Consider the following 22201-nt stretch of genomic DNA (forward strand, 5'->3'; position numbering starts at 1 on the left):
CACCAATGTGAAAGTGCAGTTTTATTTCCTCAAGCTATTTTCTGGGAGTTGTGACAATGAGCAGAGCAGAGATTTGTCAAAGGTCATAGAGGATATTAGTAGCAGAGCTGAGAATAAAACCACAGGGTATGGTTTCCAAAACTTTATTCCACCTGCAGAAAATGAAATGGAAGAAAAAGAGGCAGTGTCCCTACTTCAATTAAAAAGTCTTTCCTGCTGCTCTCCAACAAAACTGCTGGCATCAGAGCTGAAAAATACAGCTTGGGAGCACTATTATTTGCATGAAGGGAAATTTATTTTGCTATCTACTGTGATATCTACTTCTGCTAAAAGGAGGAAATGACATGACTAAGGAAATGTTAAAGCTTTTTTGAGGACACAAGAGTTATGCCTCTCTCTGAAAGTAAAGCTGAATTGAAACACTTTAGAGTTAATCCTCCAGAAAGCAGCAAAATCAGTTCAGCCCAAGAGCCCGCCCACCAATCTCACCTCCTGCTCATAACTCAGAGACTCTCTCAGTCCTGAGCCTGGATTCAAAAGACAGTTGCAGGGACTGGAAATAACATATTCACCAAATGAAATGTGGAAATGAACCCCTGATCTGCCACACATGTGGCTTTGCTGGACATGACTGCCACATCAAAATAGCCCCATTAGAGCCGAGATGAGCCACCAGCCCTGTTTCTCTTGGAGTACAGCTTCCAGTCCAGCCTTGCTTCAGGAAATACCTCCAGCTGCTTAAGCAGCAGTGCTCCAAGTCCTCTAGCATTGACTAGAGCAGCTCTGAACTAACCCAGAAGGAAATGGTGAATGCCTGCATTTGCTTATGCATGAAAGCTACCACAGAACTATTCTATACAAACTGCACCATCCAGATGACTGTAATGTATATTAACAATCAAAATACAGGCATTCTTAATGCTTCCTGGATCACTCCAGGAATACTGATATCCTCAAGATAAATGAAGTTGTCACATTGCTGCAACAGCTCAAAACTAAGTATTTAAAACTGTCAATGCACAGTTTAAAGACAGCCATCACAACTTAATTTTCAAATGCTTAAGAGTTTGAACAAACTCTTAAACCAGCATACAGTGCAAAATATTTTACATTAATAGGTATTAATAAACACTTTTCATCTTGTCTGCTTTTTATATACACATTTCTGATTTTAGAATAGTTTCATTTTCACTACCTCCACAAGACAAAGCAACTCTTTTGTCCATTAGTGTTGTGGGGGAGGGAGAAGTGTTAATTGCTATTATTTATTTAGTTTTATTATCTGGTCACAGTTTTAAACTGGCCTGTCCAGAGTTGGATGTAGTTTAATTACTACTGGTGTTCTTAGACTAATTTAGCCTATTTCAAGAAAGAGAGCACAGGAGCTCTCAATTTCTCAACAAATCATTTAATGTCACATTTCATCAAATGCTTCATATTGATAATCAATCAGCTTGTTACAATTTAAGAATGTTGCAAGGATTTTCACTTGCTTAATGAGAGAGGTTTCAAAATTAAAAAAAAAAAAAAAAAAATTAAAAAAACCCCAAACCTGTATTCAGTAACTGTGCTTTAATTTGACTCAAAGACCAGACTTCCCAAAGAACATCAAGCAGGCCTGACGTCTGCCTTTCCTTAGGTTTGCTCATGACCCTCCACAGGACAAGTGCACTTTAAAGATATGGACACTTCTGTCTCTTGTTGACATCTTAAGGCTCTTGACAGGATACAAAGTTTAAATTTTCAGAGAAAAGCCTCCTCAGTTCAATTACCCCTGTTTTACTTCCATGCTGTTAGCCCTACCAGTCAGCTACCCAGTCATCCAGAGAGTCTTCCAGGAACAAGAAGGACCAAGCTTGAATGTCTAGCACAGAAACAGAGAAACAGAATGGTGATGTTGCTTGCTTTGTTAAAGAAAAAAAAAAAGAAAAAAAAAAAAAAAAAAGAAAAATGAACTGAAAGAAGAAACAGAACAGTGTGAGGAGAAATTTTACTCTAAGTCACAGCAGAGGGCTGATGAAAAGGGAAAAGCCATGCCCAGTGACGCAATGTGCCAGGGAAAATTGCCTCACAGCAAGGCAGGGAGGCAGCTCCATGGCCCATGGAGCAGAGGGCTGAAGGGGCCTCAATAGGACACATCTTGGGACAGGGAGGAGAAGTGGGTGCGGGTGCAGAGGCAATGCCTACACGTGAGCTCCAGCCCGATGCCAATCCCATTACACACAGTGAGCCAGCAGGGAAGCACAGCCCCACGGCCCTCCTCCCCCGAAGGCATTTCAGAGCAGAGAGCCTGCCCATCTCTTTCCCAACAGCCTTGGAGCCAGGCTTGGCTCAGGAGGAGCAGCTCTCCCCGCAGCCAGCTGCTGGTGAAGGCCTGTCCTGCACCCCAGCGCTGCACAGGGCTAAGGCTCAGGGCAGGGGTGCAGCTGCAGCACAGTGGGCAGATGAGCTCAGGGTGCTGCACAAAGTGGCCATTGTGCCACCGGGCCCCACTGTGGCACTGTGACAGCACAGGGAGGGAGGCCCACAGCTGCGCCCACCGGAGCAGGGAGGCACATGCAGCAAGCCAGGATGGAGCACAGCGATCCAGCAAGGCCCTTCTAGGGCACAGGATGAATTAGAGGAGGGGGACTGGCCACCCCCAAAGGCACTGCTTACACAGGCCAGGTGTGATACCCCAGCACAGCCCCAGACACAGTTCAGTAGCAAGGCTGAAGCTTTCAGTGTTTTCCCAACACAATAGCTCTGTGCACCTTCAGGCTTAAACATCACAGCCCAGTGCCCTCTGCTTTAGAGAAATCCTCCACCCAGGAGAGCACTGCTTCATGCTCATGTGGCAGGGCACAAGGGAACAGGGCCATGGTTCCTGTCCTTTTGCCAACACAGTGATGAGCTTTCTACAGGAAGCTGCCATCCCAATGAGTTTAGGAGAATAAGAAGCAAAAAAAAAAAAAAAAAAAAAAAAAAAAGAAAAAAGCTATTTTGTAGGTTGATTTTGGACTAGGTTTTTTAATTCCTTGGCCCTGAGAAGTGCTACTAGGACATGGGCATCACCTCTTATCCTTTCAGTACAAAAACTGTACAGAAAAAACAAGCTTCTCTTTACTGCTTTTAAGCTGAAGCAACTCCAGCTGATACCAAGCCCCATCCAGACTCAGGCTCCCAGGCATACATGATTTAAATTGGCAGACAAACCGGGGCTAGGCTTTCCTAGCAGGTACCTAAGGGTACTCTGCATCATCAGGGATGTCTGGGCCCAGGGGTGCAAAGCCACTTTCCAGTGCATCCATGTACCAGACACAGACACAAGCTCCCTGCCCAGCCTCTGAAGCAGCACAGCAACAGGAAGGCTATAGCTCAGCCATAGCTTTAAATTACAGTTATCATCAGTCACAGTCTCCAGACTTCTCCATCAGAAGTTAAGCAGCCTCACAGCATTTTAAAATACAGGCCAACTCAAATGGTTTGGCCAACAGGTCCTCCTACAAAAACAAACCCCAGCATCCAACCACTAAGCTCTTGTGATACTGTGGAACATCCTGAAAAGCCTCTTAACTCTTTTGAATGTTATTTCCAGTTAATACTCAGTTGCTTAGTCATTCATGCTTTTTTTTTTTTTTTTGCCACATTTATCCTCTGAAGTCCATCTGAAGTTCCTTCAAAACATGCACATATTTGGTCTCTTAACATTGTCATCTCTACCAAAATGGGAGGCCCAGTTATCCAGGCAGCACCTCTGCCAGCAAGGGCCAAAAATCCAAAGCCTCCATATAGTGCAAAACACCAACAGCTTAGTGCATCTGGACAAGGCAGCAGAGGAAAGGCTGATTATTAAGTGATCATTGAGAACAAATCCAAATCTAAAAAAGCCAGGCAAGGCCTTACAGAAAGAGGTGTAGTGCAAAGACTTGCACTCAGCAAACAGTAGACCACAAAAACCAAAACAAAATAATTCCTGTGGTCACCAAAATGCGATCCAACATGGTATCATCAATCACCTCATTTTGTGCACTACTGGGAAGAGCTCAGCTATCACTGCTGAAGAGAAATGGGTGAGAGCCTACAGCAAACATAAACTGGCAGAACAGCAAGTCAGTCTCAGTCAGTAGCTGCTCTCTAAAAAAGCACAGCCCAGTTGCTCTGCAGTCCAGAAAGGCAATGTGCAAGTGATCACCGCAGAGTGGCACCAGGCTCCAGGGCCTGGGCAATGCCTGCTACAGAAGAGAGTGAGCTGAAGTCTGGCCAGCAAGGTCTGCCACCTGGCAGAACATCTGAATTCCCACTATTCCCAAGGCCCAGAGAACAGATTAAATTATTCAAATTACAGGCTGCTTTTGAAGTTTTTTCTGCATATCACACCAGAGCCACAGCTAACATAAACACAGCTACCTACTCACACAGTTGTGGTCTAAACAAACAGACTGTCTGCCTGTCTGTAGGTGACTCTGGTTTTCTACTGCTCCGCTGTCTCCTTTGTGGCATACAGTTTCCAGATATACTGTGGACCTCTACAGAAGCCCTGTCCCTTTAGCAACAGATAAAACAGGCTGTATTTGCCCTGGCACTTTTACCACTAGCCCTTTGATTGGAATTTGGGGATGGAGGAAGTGAACACTCTCTACGGAGCATCTCTGGCTCAGCAGCCACTTTCCCTGCTGGTCTGGCAAAGTCTGAGTCTGCTGATCTGCAGGGTACATCAGATGGTTCATCTGTTCACTCCATGCCAACCCCAAATCCCACACTGAGTTTTCCTCTGAGGCCTGGAAAAAAAACTCAAAGCTCCATTTGTGCAGGAAATAGACCTGACCAAAAACTCCAGCACCTGTGGAGTAACAAAAATGTAAAGAAAGGGCAGGATTCATTAATTCCCTATCACTCATCTGCACATGCCAAAGCTACCAAAGTTCAAAGATTGGGCTTCCCCCTCTGCTCACTAGAGTCTGTGAAAGGAGGAGGGGTGCAAAGGGACTGAGGGGGTCTAGTTTCACAGCTGGCAGGCATGGTAGCAGCTCCTGAGAAAAAGCTTACAAAGCTTCTAATTCAGGGCAGCCAACATGACCGTTTCCTCCCTTCCTTCCTGGCCTTGGCTCCAAAATTGTCCACAGGGAATGTCCAGTCCAGTCTAACATATCATCTGATGTCTCTATAGTTTATCTCACTTCTAACTGAGGCCCTGGCTCGGACATACTCCAAAGCCCTCCCTCTTCACAGACTTGTGCTTCAGGCAGAGCTAGGGCACAAGGCACACTGCCTCCTGCAGCTTTACCCCATTCCCCTCACCACTGCTGCTGCACATGGGAGATGGCAGGGCTGGGGGCATGGAACAAGCAGCCCCAGACTCTTCCCTTGGCTGTTTAAATGCTGTCCCCAAGTGCCCCAAGAAGGGTAGACATCAACACAAGTCAGGTAATAGAGTATAAACACAGTTCCCCTTTAAGTAGGGAGATTCAGAGAGCTCTGAAAAATCACACAGCTGTATACCCTGGGAAAGAAGAAGAAAAGTACCAATTCTTGTCAGCTGTGACATTACAGGAACGTGAAGAGGAAAAGAATCCACAGATGGCTGCTCCAAACCCAGAGGACATAGGGATAAGAGTGTGTGCCTTTACACCAGCCTTGGGTAACTGAAAAAACAAGACATGGCAAATGTTCTGTGCATGCCACGGGGCCCCATGCACACCAGCCACAGAGTGAACAGCCAAGCATGTGGAACACCAGATTTCCAGAAGAGACTGCATGCTCACACAGGTTTGCCACATGAACGGATAGATGTATGTGTGGATGGCAAAAAGAAAAAATAGGCCAGAACAACCAGCTCAAAATGGTTTCCAGTCTAGATTTTTAAGCAAATTTCTTCCTGGTTTGGACACAACTAGAACATTTTAGATGTTCATATGAAGTATTTATATTTAAAAGTAAAAATTTTTGGACTTAAATACTTGTTTGTCAGTCCAAAACCCTGCCCTAAAGTTAGCACAAGGAACTTTTCGGGAGGTATAAAACCCACACAAGATCTTCCTAACCACCACAGAAAATATCCAGTGGAGATAGTGGGTTTCTCTAAGGAGAACCTGGAACATCTACCTTTTCATCAGATTTTTAGCCAGAGTATTGGCTTCTCAAAAATAGGACAACTTGAGATACACTCATTGCATTAAATGAAGAATGGATTTGTAAGTGGCCTGGATCTTCACAATAGGAACCTCAAAATGTGGCTCTGAATTGCCTCTCATGCTCTCCAGCTGAGTGCAAAGGACATTACCCTGTAGGAACCCTTGCCTTGGGTTTATCTGATGCTGCTGAGAGCACTCACAAGTGGAACTTCAAGCAGAAAACATAAGGTCACATCTTCAGATGAGAACTTGGATTCATGGACTGTGGAGAAACTTTGAAAAAGCCAAAAGCAGACTGACTACATAAACAGCTTTGGAAAGCCAAAACGAGCCTGTATTAAAGAAGCAAACATCCCAAGCCATGGGGCTTGCTCAGGCTCTGAACACAGGGCAGCAGAGTCCCTCTCCTTCTCCTCCCAAGGCACACACGTGCTATGTCTGCACTGCCCTGCAAAATATTTAAACATGTTCTCCTTTCACATGACTATGCCTGTTGGGGAAATCTCATGTGCTTGCATAAGCACATGAAAATAAACAAATACTGCATCAGAAGATGATTAACAAACCTGAGATACCATTTTTGCCTACAAATAGACATCCATGAAATGGGAACAGTACAACACTAATCACTCAGAGAGAAGTGATGACATAACTGTTGCCACATTCCCCACCCAATCACCTCCTTGTCCCCCTGCTCCTCTTCCTCACTGAACCTCACTTACACATCAGTGACAAGGGAACATGCTGAAGCAGCTAGACAGCTAATAGGATAAAGGCCTCTTACTCCAGGGAGCTAATCCATTTATGCAGAACACAACTAATGACTGTGCTTGGAGATTGCTGTCCCATGCCCACGTGTGCCTCACAGTGCAACAAGCACAGCACACAGAGTCTTGTTCAGATGGTGCTCCAGTGTTGAAACTCGGAACTTCTGATGGGGCTCAACCTAGCAAATTTGAAAGTGCTGGCCTAGGCCTGTACCCGTGTGAACAGCTTGAAAATATTTCAGAGGACCCAGTATCTCCTGCCTGGTACACTGTCCTTCCTTTTAAGCTGGCATATGGTTCCCTTCAACGCTGCTGATCAGCACTTGCAGATTCTGATACCATTTTGCATCTCTTTGTTCACATCCTCACAGGTGCACATGGCTTGAAGTGGTGTAAAGCTGGTTCAGGGAACCATCCCCACTGCAAGAAGCAATACAGCCAAATCAGCAGTGTTTCTCCCTGGACACTCCAATAAGCTGGTGAGCTTCAGAATCTCTACTTATGAGCTTCAGCATCTTGTCCATGGGTACCAGCTCAGGATATGCGTTACTTCTGCCAAGTTTTTGAAATGCCTCTGTGTGAGGGCAGTGAGGCACCATCAGAGCCAGAAGCAGATCATTGTCCTTCTAAACAGGTGTTAGCAGAGGACAGCAAACCACAGAGGAATGAAGTATTTGTTGGAGAACTGCTGCCCTCAAGCATACCACTCCATGGTCTGCATCAAGATCCACTTTCCAAACAGTTGGTAATAAACCATCAACTCAACAGCTTGCAAGATCCATATCAGAGCCTGTATAGCACGTCAGTGTTCATAGCACATGTATCAGTCTTAATGCACAAATCATATCAGTGCTTCATTCAGCTCAGGATTTTGGCCCATCATGCTTACAAAACAGTCATGCCCTAGGACCAAGAGGGCTCCTTCACTCACCACACTGCAGAAAGGCAGAAGTTCAGATTAACTCATTAAAAAGAGACCAGATTGTATCAAGGACAAGTTCATTAGGATCCTCTGTGCAGAGAAAGGTTTATAACAAAAGCAAATGTTTACACCTGTTTATATGAATAGTTTTGAGGGTGTTTGATTTGGATGCTCACATCTGGAAAGCAAATGAACCAGTGCTTCAGCTCAGTAGAGTTTTATACAGTGACTGAGCAACACAGGCAAGTGTCACAGTTGCAGCAGTAATTACAGCTGCTTTCTACCTCTAACCCTACCAGAAGCCCCATCATGAGACAGCAATCTGGTTTTTTTTCAGCTTCTTGTGGTTTTACCATTTCACTCAGCTCTAGAGAGAGTCCATAGGCTGTTTAGCACAACTGCCCATAGTAAGAGTCTGCAAAATGCAAACGGGACAGTAAAATTCTCTTTCACGCTTCTTGTAGCAGTCAGGCTTGAATAGAACATTGGTATACTACGAAAGAAAAGAGACAAAAAAGCTGAAATGGTTGTACTATAAATCTTTCTGCTTAGAAAATATTTTCCAAGAGCACCACTTTCCGTGCTCATAATTGCACTCATTCCACTAACAATAACTAGAAACTAATAGTGTTGGTTGTTATTCAGAGGACAAGAAATTAAGTTGAAAATTATTTAAGAGCTTGATTGGATAGCACACCAAACTCAGTACTACAGTGAAAATAAACATGCCATGAACTTGCTGTGCTATTTCCACCAGAGCTCTGAACAAAGCATTGCAGCTTAGATTAAGACTCACTTTAAAGTACGATCAATATACAGTCCTATCATCCAGTCAGGTACACCATGTTCTTGTGTGAGGTTTGTCTGTCTTTCTGGCACATACAGCAAACAGTAGCAGTAACAAATTTTCCTGAACAAACTCAGGGCATTCCCTGACCTATGGTGGCTCTCCCAGCTGCAAACCACATCACCTGAAACATAACAAGGAACACATTTACAGAAGGGAGAACAATCAGAAATCTGACTGGCTCTATTTTAAAGATATTTCTACCTATATTAGGAATTACACAGATCCACTAGATTTGAAATTTGGAGAATGATTTTTTAAAATCTCTTCCCTGTTCCTTTATTATAATATGCCCACAACACAGCAGAGCCTATATGATGGTTTTGATGAGCTTCTGAAGTCACAGGCAAGATAGGGAGTTTCTAAAGCCTTTACAGGTAGACAAATTTTTATTTTGTTTATGCTGTCAAAAATAGCATGCTTACAATAAGATTGCAAAGTAGCTTGCAAAGCATTTTAGGGTTTTATCCTTTGCACAGCAGATCAACCTGTTTTTTCCCTAATCAAACTCGTGAAAGTGAAAATACAGCTTGCAAGCATATGTCGGGATTTTAAAGCACAAGCATGGTTTTGAATTAAAAATACTGCTTTTCCTAGTATAGACATGACCACAGACTTCATTTACATTACATTCCTAACACTCCAGACAAAGCTCAGTTTTGCAAATTCATTCCTATGAAAACTGCTTTGCATAAACAGTCAAAGTCCAGTAGGAAACCAAAAAGATTGTTTGCAAGGAGGAAAACCAGGAAATTTCATAAGGTTTCTTTTAAGTGCCCTCATTTACATTTTATTTTTAATTTACCTGCGGACCCCAGGACACCTATGTGTTTGAAATTTTTAATTTAGAAAAAGCAGTGACACTTTTTTTCCTTGAAGAGGATTTGGGAGGGTTTGTCTCTCCCTTATTGGTCATAATTTCTTCAAAACAAATTGCAGCTCAACAAGAAGCATATCTGGGCTCACAGCTCTGGAAAAGGGCAGGGAGTTTTACATGGGAATCTGCTCTGGTTTAATTCAGTCTCCATCTACATGAGAAGTAGATGCCTCTATTGAGTGCCTCCTCCTGTGAGATGAGCTGTGGACCAATGCCCAAAACTCCCATTGACATCAACAGGCTGAAAGAAAGCCCGAGCAGAGCCCAGCAGTGTGGTTCTCATGTGAGCCAACAATGGAGAGGTTATTCAGAGCTAAGGCAGAAAATCAGAGCTAAACCCCTGCCCACGCCAAGGACAGCTGTGTTGTTGACAGCCAAGCTGGCTATTCTACCACTCCAAAGCTTGGTCTCAAAAACAGCATTTCCTAGAGTGTTTACTCTAGCCACAGGCTTGGCCTTAAAAGCTCAGCCAGCTTCTGCCTATTGAGCAGTAATGCCTGCTGCATTTTTAAGACTCAGACGTGCCCTGGACAAGCTGCTTGCTCTCTGTGTGAGGTGACAAAGTAGAGAACAAACGCCCAGCATTAATAGTTAATCAGCACCATCACATGACTGCCCTGTTGCTGCTGTTACCACAGTCACACCATTGCCTCCCTCCTTCCTTCTGACCCATGGGCAGTGCCCCACTGCAGACTGCAGGGCTCAAAGCACACCCGTGTCACCTCTCAGACACCACTGCCAAGCCATGCTGGGCAAGGAAGGTGTTCTGCTTCACACATACAGAGCTAAGCAATGCCAGGGAAAAGCTAAGGAAAAGCAAGCTGTTTTCCATTCCTTACTACCATCTCTTCTGTATAGTGCTTTGAACAAGCCTATAACCATCTGAATTCTAAGCAATAGCCGCCCCTGTTACCTTGTGGCTGCTGAATCCTAAGGGAATTCAATGCTTAATGGTGGAATTGCAGGAACATAGAAAAAATCCCTAATCTATCTCTACTGCTTATTTCAGTTCCTTAACCTATACAACAGTCAAAAAAGCAAGCAGAAAACTGCCACCACCATCAGATGCCCTCTGGACTATATAAGGAATAACCAGGTTGGTTCTAAATAGCCATTCACCCTCCCCAGTTTCCTCAAGCCACTTCACTGGCCCTCCAAAGAACTAAACCATAAGGCTCTCCTTTTCAGAGGTTGCTACCACTGCAAAGATACAAAAGAAGCAAGAGATGCAACTTATTAGGCCTGAAGAGAGATGCATTCATCTGCAGACCAGATACAACTTGGGCAGTGACAGCATATGGTGGAGCTGCCTGCAGGCTCCTTCTCTCCCCAGGCAAGGATGAGATATTTGTATCACAATGAGCCACATGCTGAGGGAGGTGTGGGCAGGGAGAGGTATCTGGCCAACTCAACAGCCACACTGGGACCAAACCCAGACAGCCCCTCTAGTCCAGACACATCAAGACTGGGGGAGGTGAGGACAATCCAGCCATATTGCAGAAGAGGAGAGCACTGTAGAGAAAGTCCTGACCTTCACTTCCAAGCAGCATCTCCAAGCTAGTGTTTCTGAAAAATATACACAGATGCAGCAAAACTTCTTAATCTATCAGGCTCTTGAGATTACTTGGGCTGAGCTCAGGGGCTGGGAAACAACATGCCAACATTATCCTCCTGCACAGGACTGTGTCAAAATAAGAAAGAAAATATCCTTCAGAAAACCTAATTTGAAAAGGACCTGCAAAAGTCAACACACAAGAGATAGAACAGTGATATGCTGCAGGATGGCCACCCTTGGGGATCCAACCCAGCACCTCCTCTGTGGCTGCTGCTCACCCCACACCCAATCACATTTTAACCAGTTGTTGCTGTAGTTAGGAGCTTTCGGTTTTGCTGAGTGATGTTTTCTGTGGCCAGCTGGCAGCCCACCATAAAAAACTGCCAGTAGATATGGGAGACTGGGCTTTTCCTTCTATTAGCTCAGTAGGAATCATTATGTGTGATGCTTTGAGAGCAAAATGCTGGAGGGCAAAACTGCAATGTTGTCCACTCACATGCAGAGCTTCTGGCAGATGCTTTCAGGTGGAAGTGCTTTACCTCCTTCCAGATTTGCTCCTCCCAGGCCTACCAAACCATCAGTTCAAGTCGTACACAGCATCACCAGCATCACTCAGGACTTCTCTCTGAGTCATATCCCAAGGCCACAAGCCAATGGTGTCCATATGCCCATTTGATCTGCTCTCTTTGGACTACAGCCAAAGAGTCAGCTCTAGTCTAATACCTTCTTACCAGGCTTTAGAGTTTTGAGGAAAAAAAAGAAAGACAGCAGGGTTGGGAAGGTAGCCAGCAAGCCTGCCAATCTAACTGATAAGCCCTTGGCTTTAACCTCAGGCTCATAATTTTCTGCTACTGGTGCCAGGTGCTATTATTGTCCCTTTGGGAATCCTAATACAACAAAACTACTCTCCCTAGCTCTGTCTCCACTATTCTTAACCTTCCTGTTCCACAGATCTCTGCCTCTCAAACCTCAACCACATCAAATTTCCTCTCATCTTCCTTTTGCTCAACCAAGCTCTCTTGTGTTCTCCAAATGACCCTGACCAACCTAATCCCTGCTGTCTTTCATGATTCACAGCAGCACCTCAAGGAACCACATTTCAGATGTCTCAGCATTTATTCTAGCTTCTGGCTCACCCTCCCTTGGTAGTCCAGATAGATATATTCACCAGCATGCAAGCTACCAGGAAAAATCATCAAAATTACACAGTGACATACCCCAGGAAAAAGAGACCGATAGGTATTTCCAGAAATAAACTAATTTGTCCATCTCCCTCTTGAGCTGTTGCCCCTTCGCACATGTTACAAAACCAGAATAAATAAATGCACTGAGACAAAACAAGGATAGAAAACATCAAGGGAGAAGAACAGAAGCATTTCGCTCTAGGAATGGACAACACATTCTGTGCCAGGGCTCACACAACAGTGGAAGAGATGCATGAGAGGTGTGTGCGCAGAATGAAAGTCTGCTAGCAGCACATCTGAAAGGTGAACACAGTATCAAAAGATACCATGGGGCAAGGCAGAACTGGAGTGGACTTGCACTAAAATTAATCCTGTATTTCAACAATGCACAGAGAACACAGATCCTCATGGAGAAGCTGTTGATGTATAGGCTGTATAATTTCCAGAGGGCCTTTGCAACCTCAACCATTCTGTGAGAATACTCTAATCTCTGGTACACTGGTTGATGGGGAGAGTTTAGGAATAGGATTAGATTATCCTGCCTGCCTTGCCTTTGGCATTTACAGCCTGGCAGCAAGATGAACCTTACCATCAGTGAGAAGACACAGTCAACTTACTTGCCTCCTTCAGGAGGAAATCATTATGCTTTCTAAGAAGCAGCTAGGCCAAGTTCTGCTTGGGTTACTGCTCTTTAACATTCCAATTCATCCAGCTGCAGCTGCACACAAGCACTTCCTAATGTTTTTGCATGAATTAGATAAGCACTCAGGGAACACTTAGGAGACACAGAGATAGAGGTATCTGCTGCCTGGCAGAGTCATAATCATTCCTTGGGGCTAGATGGAGTTCCTCATGCTTTTCCCTGCTATTGAGTCTCTCTCCACCTCCCAGACAGCATGTTTTCTTCCCACTCTCCCTCTCTCCACCTGTCAGATCAATGTCTAATGTCAGTAAACTGGACATCAGCTGGCTGGCACTGAGCCAGTCTTTACAACAGATCAAACCACTGGAGAACATCTCCTCAGCTCCTCCAGAGATGAAAAGAACAAGATACCTGTCCCATGCCCCATCTCCCATTCATATGGTACATGTATAGAGTCCCAGAGCCTCCCACCATGGAACTACATCCTTGCAGGTGAGTAGACCAGAATGTCATTGATCATGTTCAGCCTAAATTTCCTCATACTAGGACTCCCTTGCAGCAGGCACACATAGCATTTGCTTGCTGGTCACTTCAGTGCCAAACACTGTCAGGGTTGAGATAGACAGGCACTTCTGTGCTGTAAGAACAGCTGCTGCAACATATTTCTGGGGGTGAAAAATTAAAAACAAATTGCAGGAGGTTACCAGAAGCAGAATTTCTCATTCTGTAGTGATGTAATCAGTTTCTGCAATACTTTCTTTACTATGTTGCTTCAACAAGCCCACAGACAAAGAACTGCTTATGGCCCAACTTCCCACACCTGAGAGACAAGTTCTGGTACCGGGTCCCTTAAGAACTGGTGTAAGCCATTATGCTCAGCACAGCCCCTGAACTCCACTCAGTCACTCTGGAGAGTGAAGCCCAGGGCAGAGGCTGTGCCAAAACTACCACTAGCAGTAGATTTTCCAGCACCTTCTCACCACAGAGAGAAGCTCAGATGGGCAAACAGATGGTAACAATTCTCAGGAACTGAAAAGGCCTGGATTCAAATGGGAGGCCAAGAGGTGAAAAGGACTCACGAGCTCACATGTGGAAGCTATCTGGAAGCTATTTGTCAAGTCCTGGAGAGACATGCAAGGGCAAAACCCAGCTGTGCTAAGGATATGGAAATGTCACCCTGGAGCCATTAGCAGCCCAAAGCCCAGACCCCAGTGCACCAGGGTCACACACTGGGTCCTTGGTCACGTGTGGAGAATGCTGTTCTGCAGCCTCTGTGCAATCAGTATTGACTCAAAGGAAGTTTTCAGTGCTGATCACCTCACCAATGCCCAGTCCAACCAAAATGCCAGTATTGAAACATACAGCAGGAAGAAGATGGTCTTGATATTACACAGCTAAGCACCATCAGGCATTATAACCAGGCCATTCCAGTGTCAAATCAAGATGAAATCTGCACCAAAGGGGGTGCAGAGCCTGCAATGAACAATACAAATGTTAGCACAGGATGCATTTTCCCTTCTCTGATAGCCTTTTTCATCCTAGCATCTCAAAGCATTTCAAGGAATGCACTAAGCCTCTAAAAGAATATGGTACTGATACTCTGTAAAGGAAGCTAAATAAAGAGCAACTGAGATCACTTGGCTTGTTCAGCCTGAAGAAGAGGAGACTGAAAGGAGACCTCACTGCAGCCTAGAACTTCCTTATGAGGGGAAGCAAAGGGGCAGGCACTGCTCTCTTCTCTGTGGTGACCAATGACAGGACCCAAGGAAATGGGATGAAGCTCTGTCAGGGGAGTTTTGGGTTGAATATAAAAGGTTCTTCACCCACAGGGTGGTGGGGCACTGAAAGAGGTTCCTCAGGTTACGGTACCAACCCTGCTGAAGTTCAAGAAGTATTTGGACAATGCTCTCAGGCACATTGGTGTGATTCTTGGAGATGTCCTGTGCAGGACCAGGAGTTGGACTTGTGGGTCCTTTCCAACTCAAGATATTCTGTGAATTTCTGATCTGTCTATTCATACAAGCAGGCAAACAGGAAACCTATCTAATCACTTCGCAATGTACCTGGAAATATACCCATGTACCCATACTCTCTGTCTTGTACTTCAAAATTACACTCTCCATATCAGCCACATACCCACACAAAGAATTTGGACTGCTTGTTGTACCACCCCAAAGCTGCTCTCCCTCCAAGAGACCTCTCTCCCAGCAAATGCTACACTCTGACTTCACAAGCTTCTGTAAGTAGATTTCAAAGGTGCTCCTGGCAGTCCCACTGAAGAGCACAGGAGGATCCTTTACTTCCTCTCTGTTTACACAACATGCCAAGACCAATTAGTTCCCTGGGAATGAGCTCAGCAACTCCAAGAAGTCTTTGTGACATCCTGGACTTCTTGGAGTCCTCGGAACCTGGTGCCTTCACCTTGAACCAAAGCATGTCCTTGCGCTCCTTGACCTTGTGCTCTCAGCATTGCCAAAAAAGCCAGATATGCTAAAGTGGCAGCAGCCATGCAGGGTGACCACAGGCTTCATTAAATAGCAAGGGGTTGGCAGCAGGGCCTGCATGCACAACGTGTCTGTCCAGGGACCATGACCAAGGGCTGCTGGGAGAGGGCATTCACAGCAGCAGTGTGAGTGTCTGCACAAGCCAGGGCATTTCTGCCCAATTAGGGGAAAGAATAGAAGCCTTCTGAGCTAATTTTCTAGTCCTTTGGAGAAGTGAAGAAAAGCATGCATAGAAATATCCTCCCTTGGCCTCAACAGGGAGACACTGGGTGGCAAGCTGACCAGCCAGGGTGGGAAACACATCCACCAACAGTCCAAACTCATGTCTGGAACACAAAAAGTCTGAATTACTGTACCCTGTGAAGCTGGAAAGGCACAGCCTGGCATCTAACCAAAACAGGGCTTTTTAAACCTGCTCCTGGTACAGCCTTCCCTGCTGCAGGAGGCTGAACTGAAAGGCATGGATGATAGAGACTTCCATTTATCCACAGGCCAAGAAAGCAATTCCCTGACTTCTTAAAGGCACTCTGCCCCCAACCCACTTGTCTCCCAAATTTGCTACTCTTTTGTACCAAAAGGCACCAAATCCCTGGAATACAGGGAGACATTTGGACACCACTTGCCAGTGACCCATGGGAGGAAGCAAAATCTGCTTAAACATCCAACACAGAGCCACTCTACACTACAACCCTCTGGACTAATATTCTATCACCAGCCAACAAACAGAATTTGATACAAAGCACTTGGCATCTCTTCATCCACCCTTGAGTTACCCATGCTACGTCACACCCCCAAAGTGCCTTCTTATCACACAACACATTTGCTTCAGGCACAAATTCGTCTTGCCTGATACTCTTTGTCATCTGTCAGCAGCACAGAGCTGTAGGAATGGGAAGTAAGGCTCAGGGTTAAGAGTGAAAGCCACATCTGCTGCTCAAAAAAATGTCCAGCTGATAAACTTTTCAGCTGTGTTCTCATGGGCAAGTATCTGATAGCAAGGATAAGAATCACACAGGAAGAAAAGTTTGATGTACAGAGCCCAGATGAAGCCTTAGAGTAGCCTGTTTAATATTAACATTCCCCATATGCCTTGTTTACCTGACTAACACATGATGCCACACACTGCCCAGGCAGTTAATAAAAGCCATTTTTGTTGGGAAAATGGAAACAGACCAAAAAACAAACACTCTGGTCCCATTTTGTAAGTGGGCAATGAGGGTTCTGAATGATTTTCATAGAAGAAATAAGTACAGGTAGCAAGCAAAGATTCATCATAAAGCTTCAAGATCTTACTGACTGAAAGTTAACCAATTAAAATTCTAAAAATAAATACAAATGACCAAATAAAATATTCAGGCTGCATCTCACTTTGCATGAGCATGTCATGTCATGCCCTCAGTATACTTTCTTTCAAATTAAATCCACCAGCTGACTATCCTTTCTTTATAACATGGATTCCACAATCATGGAATGTTATTGAAATCCACAGTAAAAGTGTTATTGAAAAAACACACTGCCACCTCCACTCCAGACCTCAATTTCTTTTGCAAAAATCCTTGCCACAATTAATCCAGAATTGTAGAGAGCAAATGGACAAGGAAGCCAATTACTCTCACAAGGTTTCCCCAGAAAAAAACAACAATTTGGAAAGCTTGTTTAAATTAGCCCCTAACCTTCATCAATACAATCCTAAACACAGTGCTGAAAGGAGCTCAAGGGAGACCAGGCAGATGCTATGCCTGGGATCCAAATCAGAGAAATCACCTGGGCCAAAAGAAACATTGCCCCATTTACTCATGTGCACTCTGAAAAAACAGAAGGCTGGGCACAGACTTAGCAGCTTTCTTCTTCTCTCTTAAGGATGTGAGACTAATTAAAGTCTGTCAGTATCAGTAGAAGATTTGGGTGATGTGAAATGCAAGACTGGGCCTTTTGAATGTTCTGTGAGCAGAAACTTGGCTAGAAGGTTGAAAAGGGGGTGAGGGAAACTGTACTGAAAATACAAGTCTCTGCATTATGTATTCATGGGATGTATGCTGCCAGCAGGACTGAGAAAAACCAACAATGTAATAGGGAAATCGAAATCTCACTTTTAGAGTGAGATATTTAGAAAATAAATGCATAGTCCTTTATTTTAGTGGGACCATCTTGTAGGCTTAAAGGAAGAGTTGCAAGCAAGGCTAAAATTAGTACGTCCAACCAGAGGCGGTAAAATTCTTTCCTAATGAGAAGAAATTCAGAACTGAAAATAATTCTTTTTAACTTACTGCAATGTACCAGGGCCAGCAGATGTCTACAGATATCCTTCTAAACTGACACTACAGCAGTGCAAACAGAAAAACAAATAATGAAGAGACATGAAATAACTAACTCTGCAGCAAGGCCTTTTGAAAGGGAGGCGCCAGATGGGAACTGTACAGGGCAGCCTGCCCCATTTCCCAGGCTCTGCAGAGACAAGGCAAACTTCTGGCATTTCTACACCTCAGCCCCAGGCCAAACTAAAGTCCTGCAAAATCAAGAGTAACTGCATCTAGAGCAAACTGTAAGCAGTTTGTAAAGTGTTAAGAATGTAAAAAGCACTCCTTTACACAGCTATAAAACTCCTAGGAAGCATTAAGAGATCTAAGTCCTAGGAGGTCAACAAGTGTGAAAATTCCTGTCATCATCAAGTCGACAACAACTTTCACCAAAGGCTCTTTTCATACATCCTAAGCAATATAATTTATTTTGAAGTGATATAGGTCAGTAATTTGATGAAAGCAAATACCAGTGATTTTGCTCCTGCGCTGTGCAATGAACTGGACAGTACAAGTGCTGCCTTCCTCATGGGGTAGCAAGAGAGCAGCCCAGCTCTAGCAGGAGCCACCCAAGAAACAGTGCCTTTACCTCTCAGGAGGGGTATCTACACCTACCCCAATTTATCCTAGACAGACAGCAGAGGTACCCTGAAGACATGACCACAAGAAGCAACCTTATAAATATACTGATCCTTGCCTCAATGACCCTTTTCTGTCTGCTCACCACACCTTTTTCCAAGCAATGCTGCTTTCCTCACGTGAAGTTCTGCCTTACCTGCTGCATTTTCTCCAGGTCAAGGCTGGGCCTGCTGACCTTATCCCCATACCCTTGCCGATGTCTCTTACAAGGCATGACCTGCTCGAGGCCGGCCCCGACGCTGGTGAGGAGGAAGGGTGCGGAGGCGGGGCCGTGCACCAGGGGCTGCAGTCTCTTGGGAGGGGAGGCACTGAAGAGCACGGGGCTGGGGCTGGCGTGCAGGCCATCGCCCTGCTCTGCCACGGACGCGGCGCACAAGTTCTTCACCTCCTCGTCGCTGGAGGAGGTGGTGCTGCCGTCGCTGCAGCGCGCCAGCCGGCTGACCTGCGACCACTTGCGCTTCTCCGCCGCAAACTCCCGGTTGATGCGCTCCAGCTCCTCTTCCGAGCTGTGCCGGTCAAGGCCGGCATGGAAGAGGGCCCGAACCTTGCAGCATTGGTTCTCCTGGTTCTGGAGCTGGTTGGTAGCCAGAGGAGTCAGGGTGCAATTCCGTCTTCTCTCTAGTGGGAGGAGGAGATTGAGAAGTGGCAGAGCAGATCTGTGTTCCACAGCCTAAGAAAATGGGCCCATTTTCTCCTGACCTGTTGTTTTCATCTTCACCCAAGTAAACATCTGAGCTGTTTCCCCACCTTTTCTTCCCCAGATGAAACACCCCCCAGCTGAATGCTTCTCTTTGGAAGTTTCCAGGCCTTTGTTCAGACCAGACTGCTAGATGTTGTCCCCTTTCAAACCATCACCTGGAAGTCTAATTCCAGAGAAAGAACGTAGATCTGTCATCCACCTCATCTCCTCAGGGTGGAGAAGACATGAGCTTACAAATGTGTTGCTAGGCACTTGCCTCTAGCCAAAAACATCAACTTCTAGTGACCACTACAAACATCAACTTCGAGTTCTCAGGGCAGAAGAACCACCTAAGTTATGCTATTCTAAGCATCACCTTTATGGCTCAAATAAATGAGGTCTGGAAATAAAAGTCCTCTATTACAAGACTTGTCACACAAGAGGTGCTTGTCACTTGTCTTCAGCCACAAGCTAGGCATGCTTTATCCCTTCTGCTGAGCTCTTTCTATGCTAAGCATACAGAGCAGGGATTTGAATTCTAAAAGGACATGGCCTGTGGGTCAGGAACTGACTTTTGCTGCCTCTGCATAAGAATCCACTCGAACCTGGGCACAGGGCATCCACTAATGGCAAACTTAGCATAACTTGAGATGCATTTACTACAGATTTCACCTGCAACTCTAAGCTACTTCGTATCAAGTCCAAAAACAACAGCAGAGCATCTGTATCTTCTCTATCAGACTCTCACAAAATGCGAAAGTAGGGCTGCACAATACTAACAATCTTGGAGAAAGGGAGCGAGACTATCAAATAATGAGTCCAGGAGAATGAAGAAACTGAAGGTTAAAACAAAATAGCAGGATGAGGAAACCCAAAACAAAGATGACACAAGTGCAAAAGCATGGAATAGAAAGGTAAACTTTTAGTCCCAGCTCTGCTGCTGGCACAATTGTGGACCATCTCTGCAGCACTGCAACTTTAACACGTGGTTAACAATGTCTATTTCTGGTGGTAAAAATGCAACTGCTGCATCTGATAACACCAGCCGCCCACTGTGAAGTCCCAAATGCTTCAAAGGTGACTGATTTACTACATCTGATTATGGTACATTGGGGACTGAGAAGGAGGCACTTGCAATAGCACAAGTGAAAAGAAAAACTGACTTCAGCCGTAGCATCCCAGGATCCTTCTATCTTCATCCCTTTACCTCTGTCGATCTGAGCAAGTTCCTGGTTCTCTCCCTCAGAGTCATCGCTGTCCTCATCACTTGGGGGATAGGAGATCTAGGGGACAAGGAAAAAGAAAAGGCTTCATTATGAGCACTGAACATTGCCCTGCTGCTGCCCAAGCCACTTCCCCCACCCTCCCCCTCTCATATCCTGCAGGCATCCACCCCACCTAACCGCACACCCCCAGCCACAGCACCTCCTGTATACACATCCTCATCTCCCAGCCCCAATCTCCCATCATATCCTCTCACCTTCTGCACCACAGAACACACAGCCTACTGCTATTTCCACCACACTGCACTGCCAACTCTTTCCCAAGTACAATGAACATATCCTGCCTTTCACTTCCCAGACATGTAGCTTACAACCATCATGGCCTACCACATCCACATCACGTGGATAACTGAATCTCCAAAATCTCCACTGCCAAGATAAAGACACATCCTGTCAACAGCACTATCATCTTGCAAGGCACCCACAAATGGAAGTGGCACGTTAGCTTTAGCCATCCTGTGTATGTACCCACACTTCCCCCTTGAAGTTCACACACAATCCACCACAGAACAGACTCACCTTGCTTTCCTACAGGACAACCCTGAAGTATTTAATAGAAATAAAAGAAACATGATTTCACAGAAATACAGATAATACTGTTATGGTGTCCCCTCTAGGAGATAATTTACAGTATCACTGAACACCTTTGAATGTTCCAAGAGTAACAATTCACATATTTTGTCAATATCGAGACTTTTCAGGAACATTTGCTCTATGTCAGCCAATAGACTTCAAGCCACTCACTCAAAACATGTCTAACACTGAACAAACTGGCAGCTGCCTCTTGAGAGGATAGAGAGATCTGAAACCAAGCTTTTATAGGTCAGATAGATCGCACTGCTTCTGAGTTTCCTACACAGAGGAAATCCTACCTGCCTTGTTACTAAAGTGACTTTTGTTCAGCTGCATAGAGCCTACCTGGAAGTTATTAGATTAAACCTCTGAGCTACACAGCTTAGGATGTGTCTCTGGCAGCAGCCAAAACCAAATGAGTCAAAGGAAAATGTAACACTTAAAAGAAACCTTTATAAGAAACAGTTCTGGAATAACATGGTCACGGCAAGATGAACTTCATTATTCCTTACACTTTTTTATTCAGAATAACAAGCATGGCCATCATTCTTAGCTGCCTAAGATACTTGCTCACAACAGAATCCAGTGATGATACAATTAAAAACGTTACATGCTATGTTTCCATTTTACACATTTCATGTACTGTGCTTGACTTTTATGGAAGAGGAGGCAAGCATGCAGCCATTACACTGACTTGGAATAATTTTCCTCCACCACCCTGAGAAGACCTTTGTAGTGTTTCAGCCACCCAGAGACACAAAAGAACAGCTACACTGAACTAGGTGTCTATGAAAGACACACTGCTGATGAAGAGAAACAATAACAGTTGAAAAATTCTGATTGATACTGAATTTGACAGCTATTAAATCAACACACCTATTTTGTAACCATCATCCAGAACTGTGTTTAGGGCATTTTGTTCCCCCCAAAAGCACATTGACACTTTTTCCCCCCTCCTTCTTTAAAGCTACCTTTTGCCCTTCTGTATTTACATTGCTCTTTGAGAAATCAAAATATATTTTCCATTTACATTGCTCTTTGAGAAATCAAAATATATTTTCCTTTCTTGCTAGTCTTTAAACTACATTCTCAACTGTCAAAAGATGAATTGGGCAAGTCAGATTTCAATTTATCCCCACTGCAGATATTCCTGAAGTAAACACAGGACACTGTTTTTCCTTCTACAACTACAATTTTCTTGTATGTGTTCACACACATGCATCATTTAATAAAGGCAGCTGGCACTGAGGAACACTGCCAAACACAGAGACTTCTAGTTGTCCCCAGAGCAGGTATAATACCTTGTTTGTACCATGGT

At 44.7% G+C, this 22201-nt stretch overlaps 1 protein-coding gene across 2 annotated transcripts in view; it reads right to left on the reverse strand.

Moving 5' to 3' along the window:
- Positions 1–22201, reverse strand: part of LOC130251558 (uncharacterized) — a 59313-nt gene that overhangs the window by 19803 nt on the left and 17309 nt on the right. For both annotated transcript variants that reach the window (XM_056488270.1, XM_056488269.1), the window contains exons 2-3: positions 20235–20310; positions 18485–18966 (exon numbers count right to left, since the gene is read on the reverse strand). In XM_056488270.1, coding sequence (XP_056344245.1) covers positions 18485–18966; positions 20235–20310 — 558 coding nt within the window. The remainder of the gene's footprint in view (positions 1–18484; positions 18967–20234; positions 20311–22201) is intronic.

This window comes from Oenanthe melanoleuca, chromosome 3 (assembly GCF_029582105.1).
Source record: "Oenanthe melanoleuca isolate GR-GAL-2019-014 chromosome 3, OMel1.0, whole genome shotgun sequence".
Taxonomy (NCBI): Eukaryota; Metazoa; Chordata; class Aves; order Passeriformes; family Muscicapidae; genus Oenanthe; species Oenanthe melanoleuca.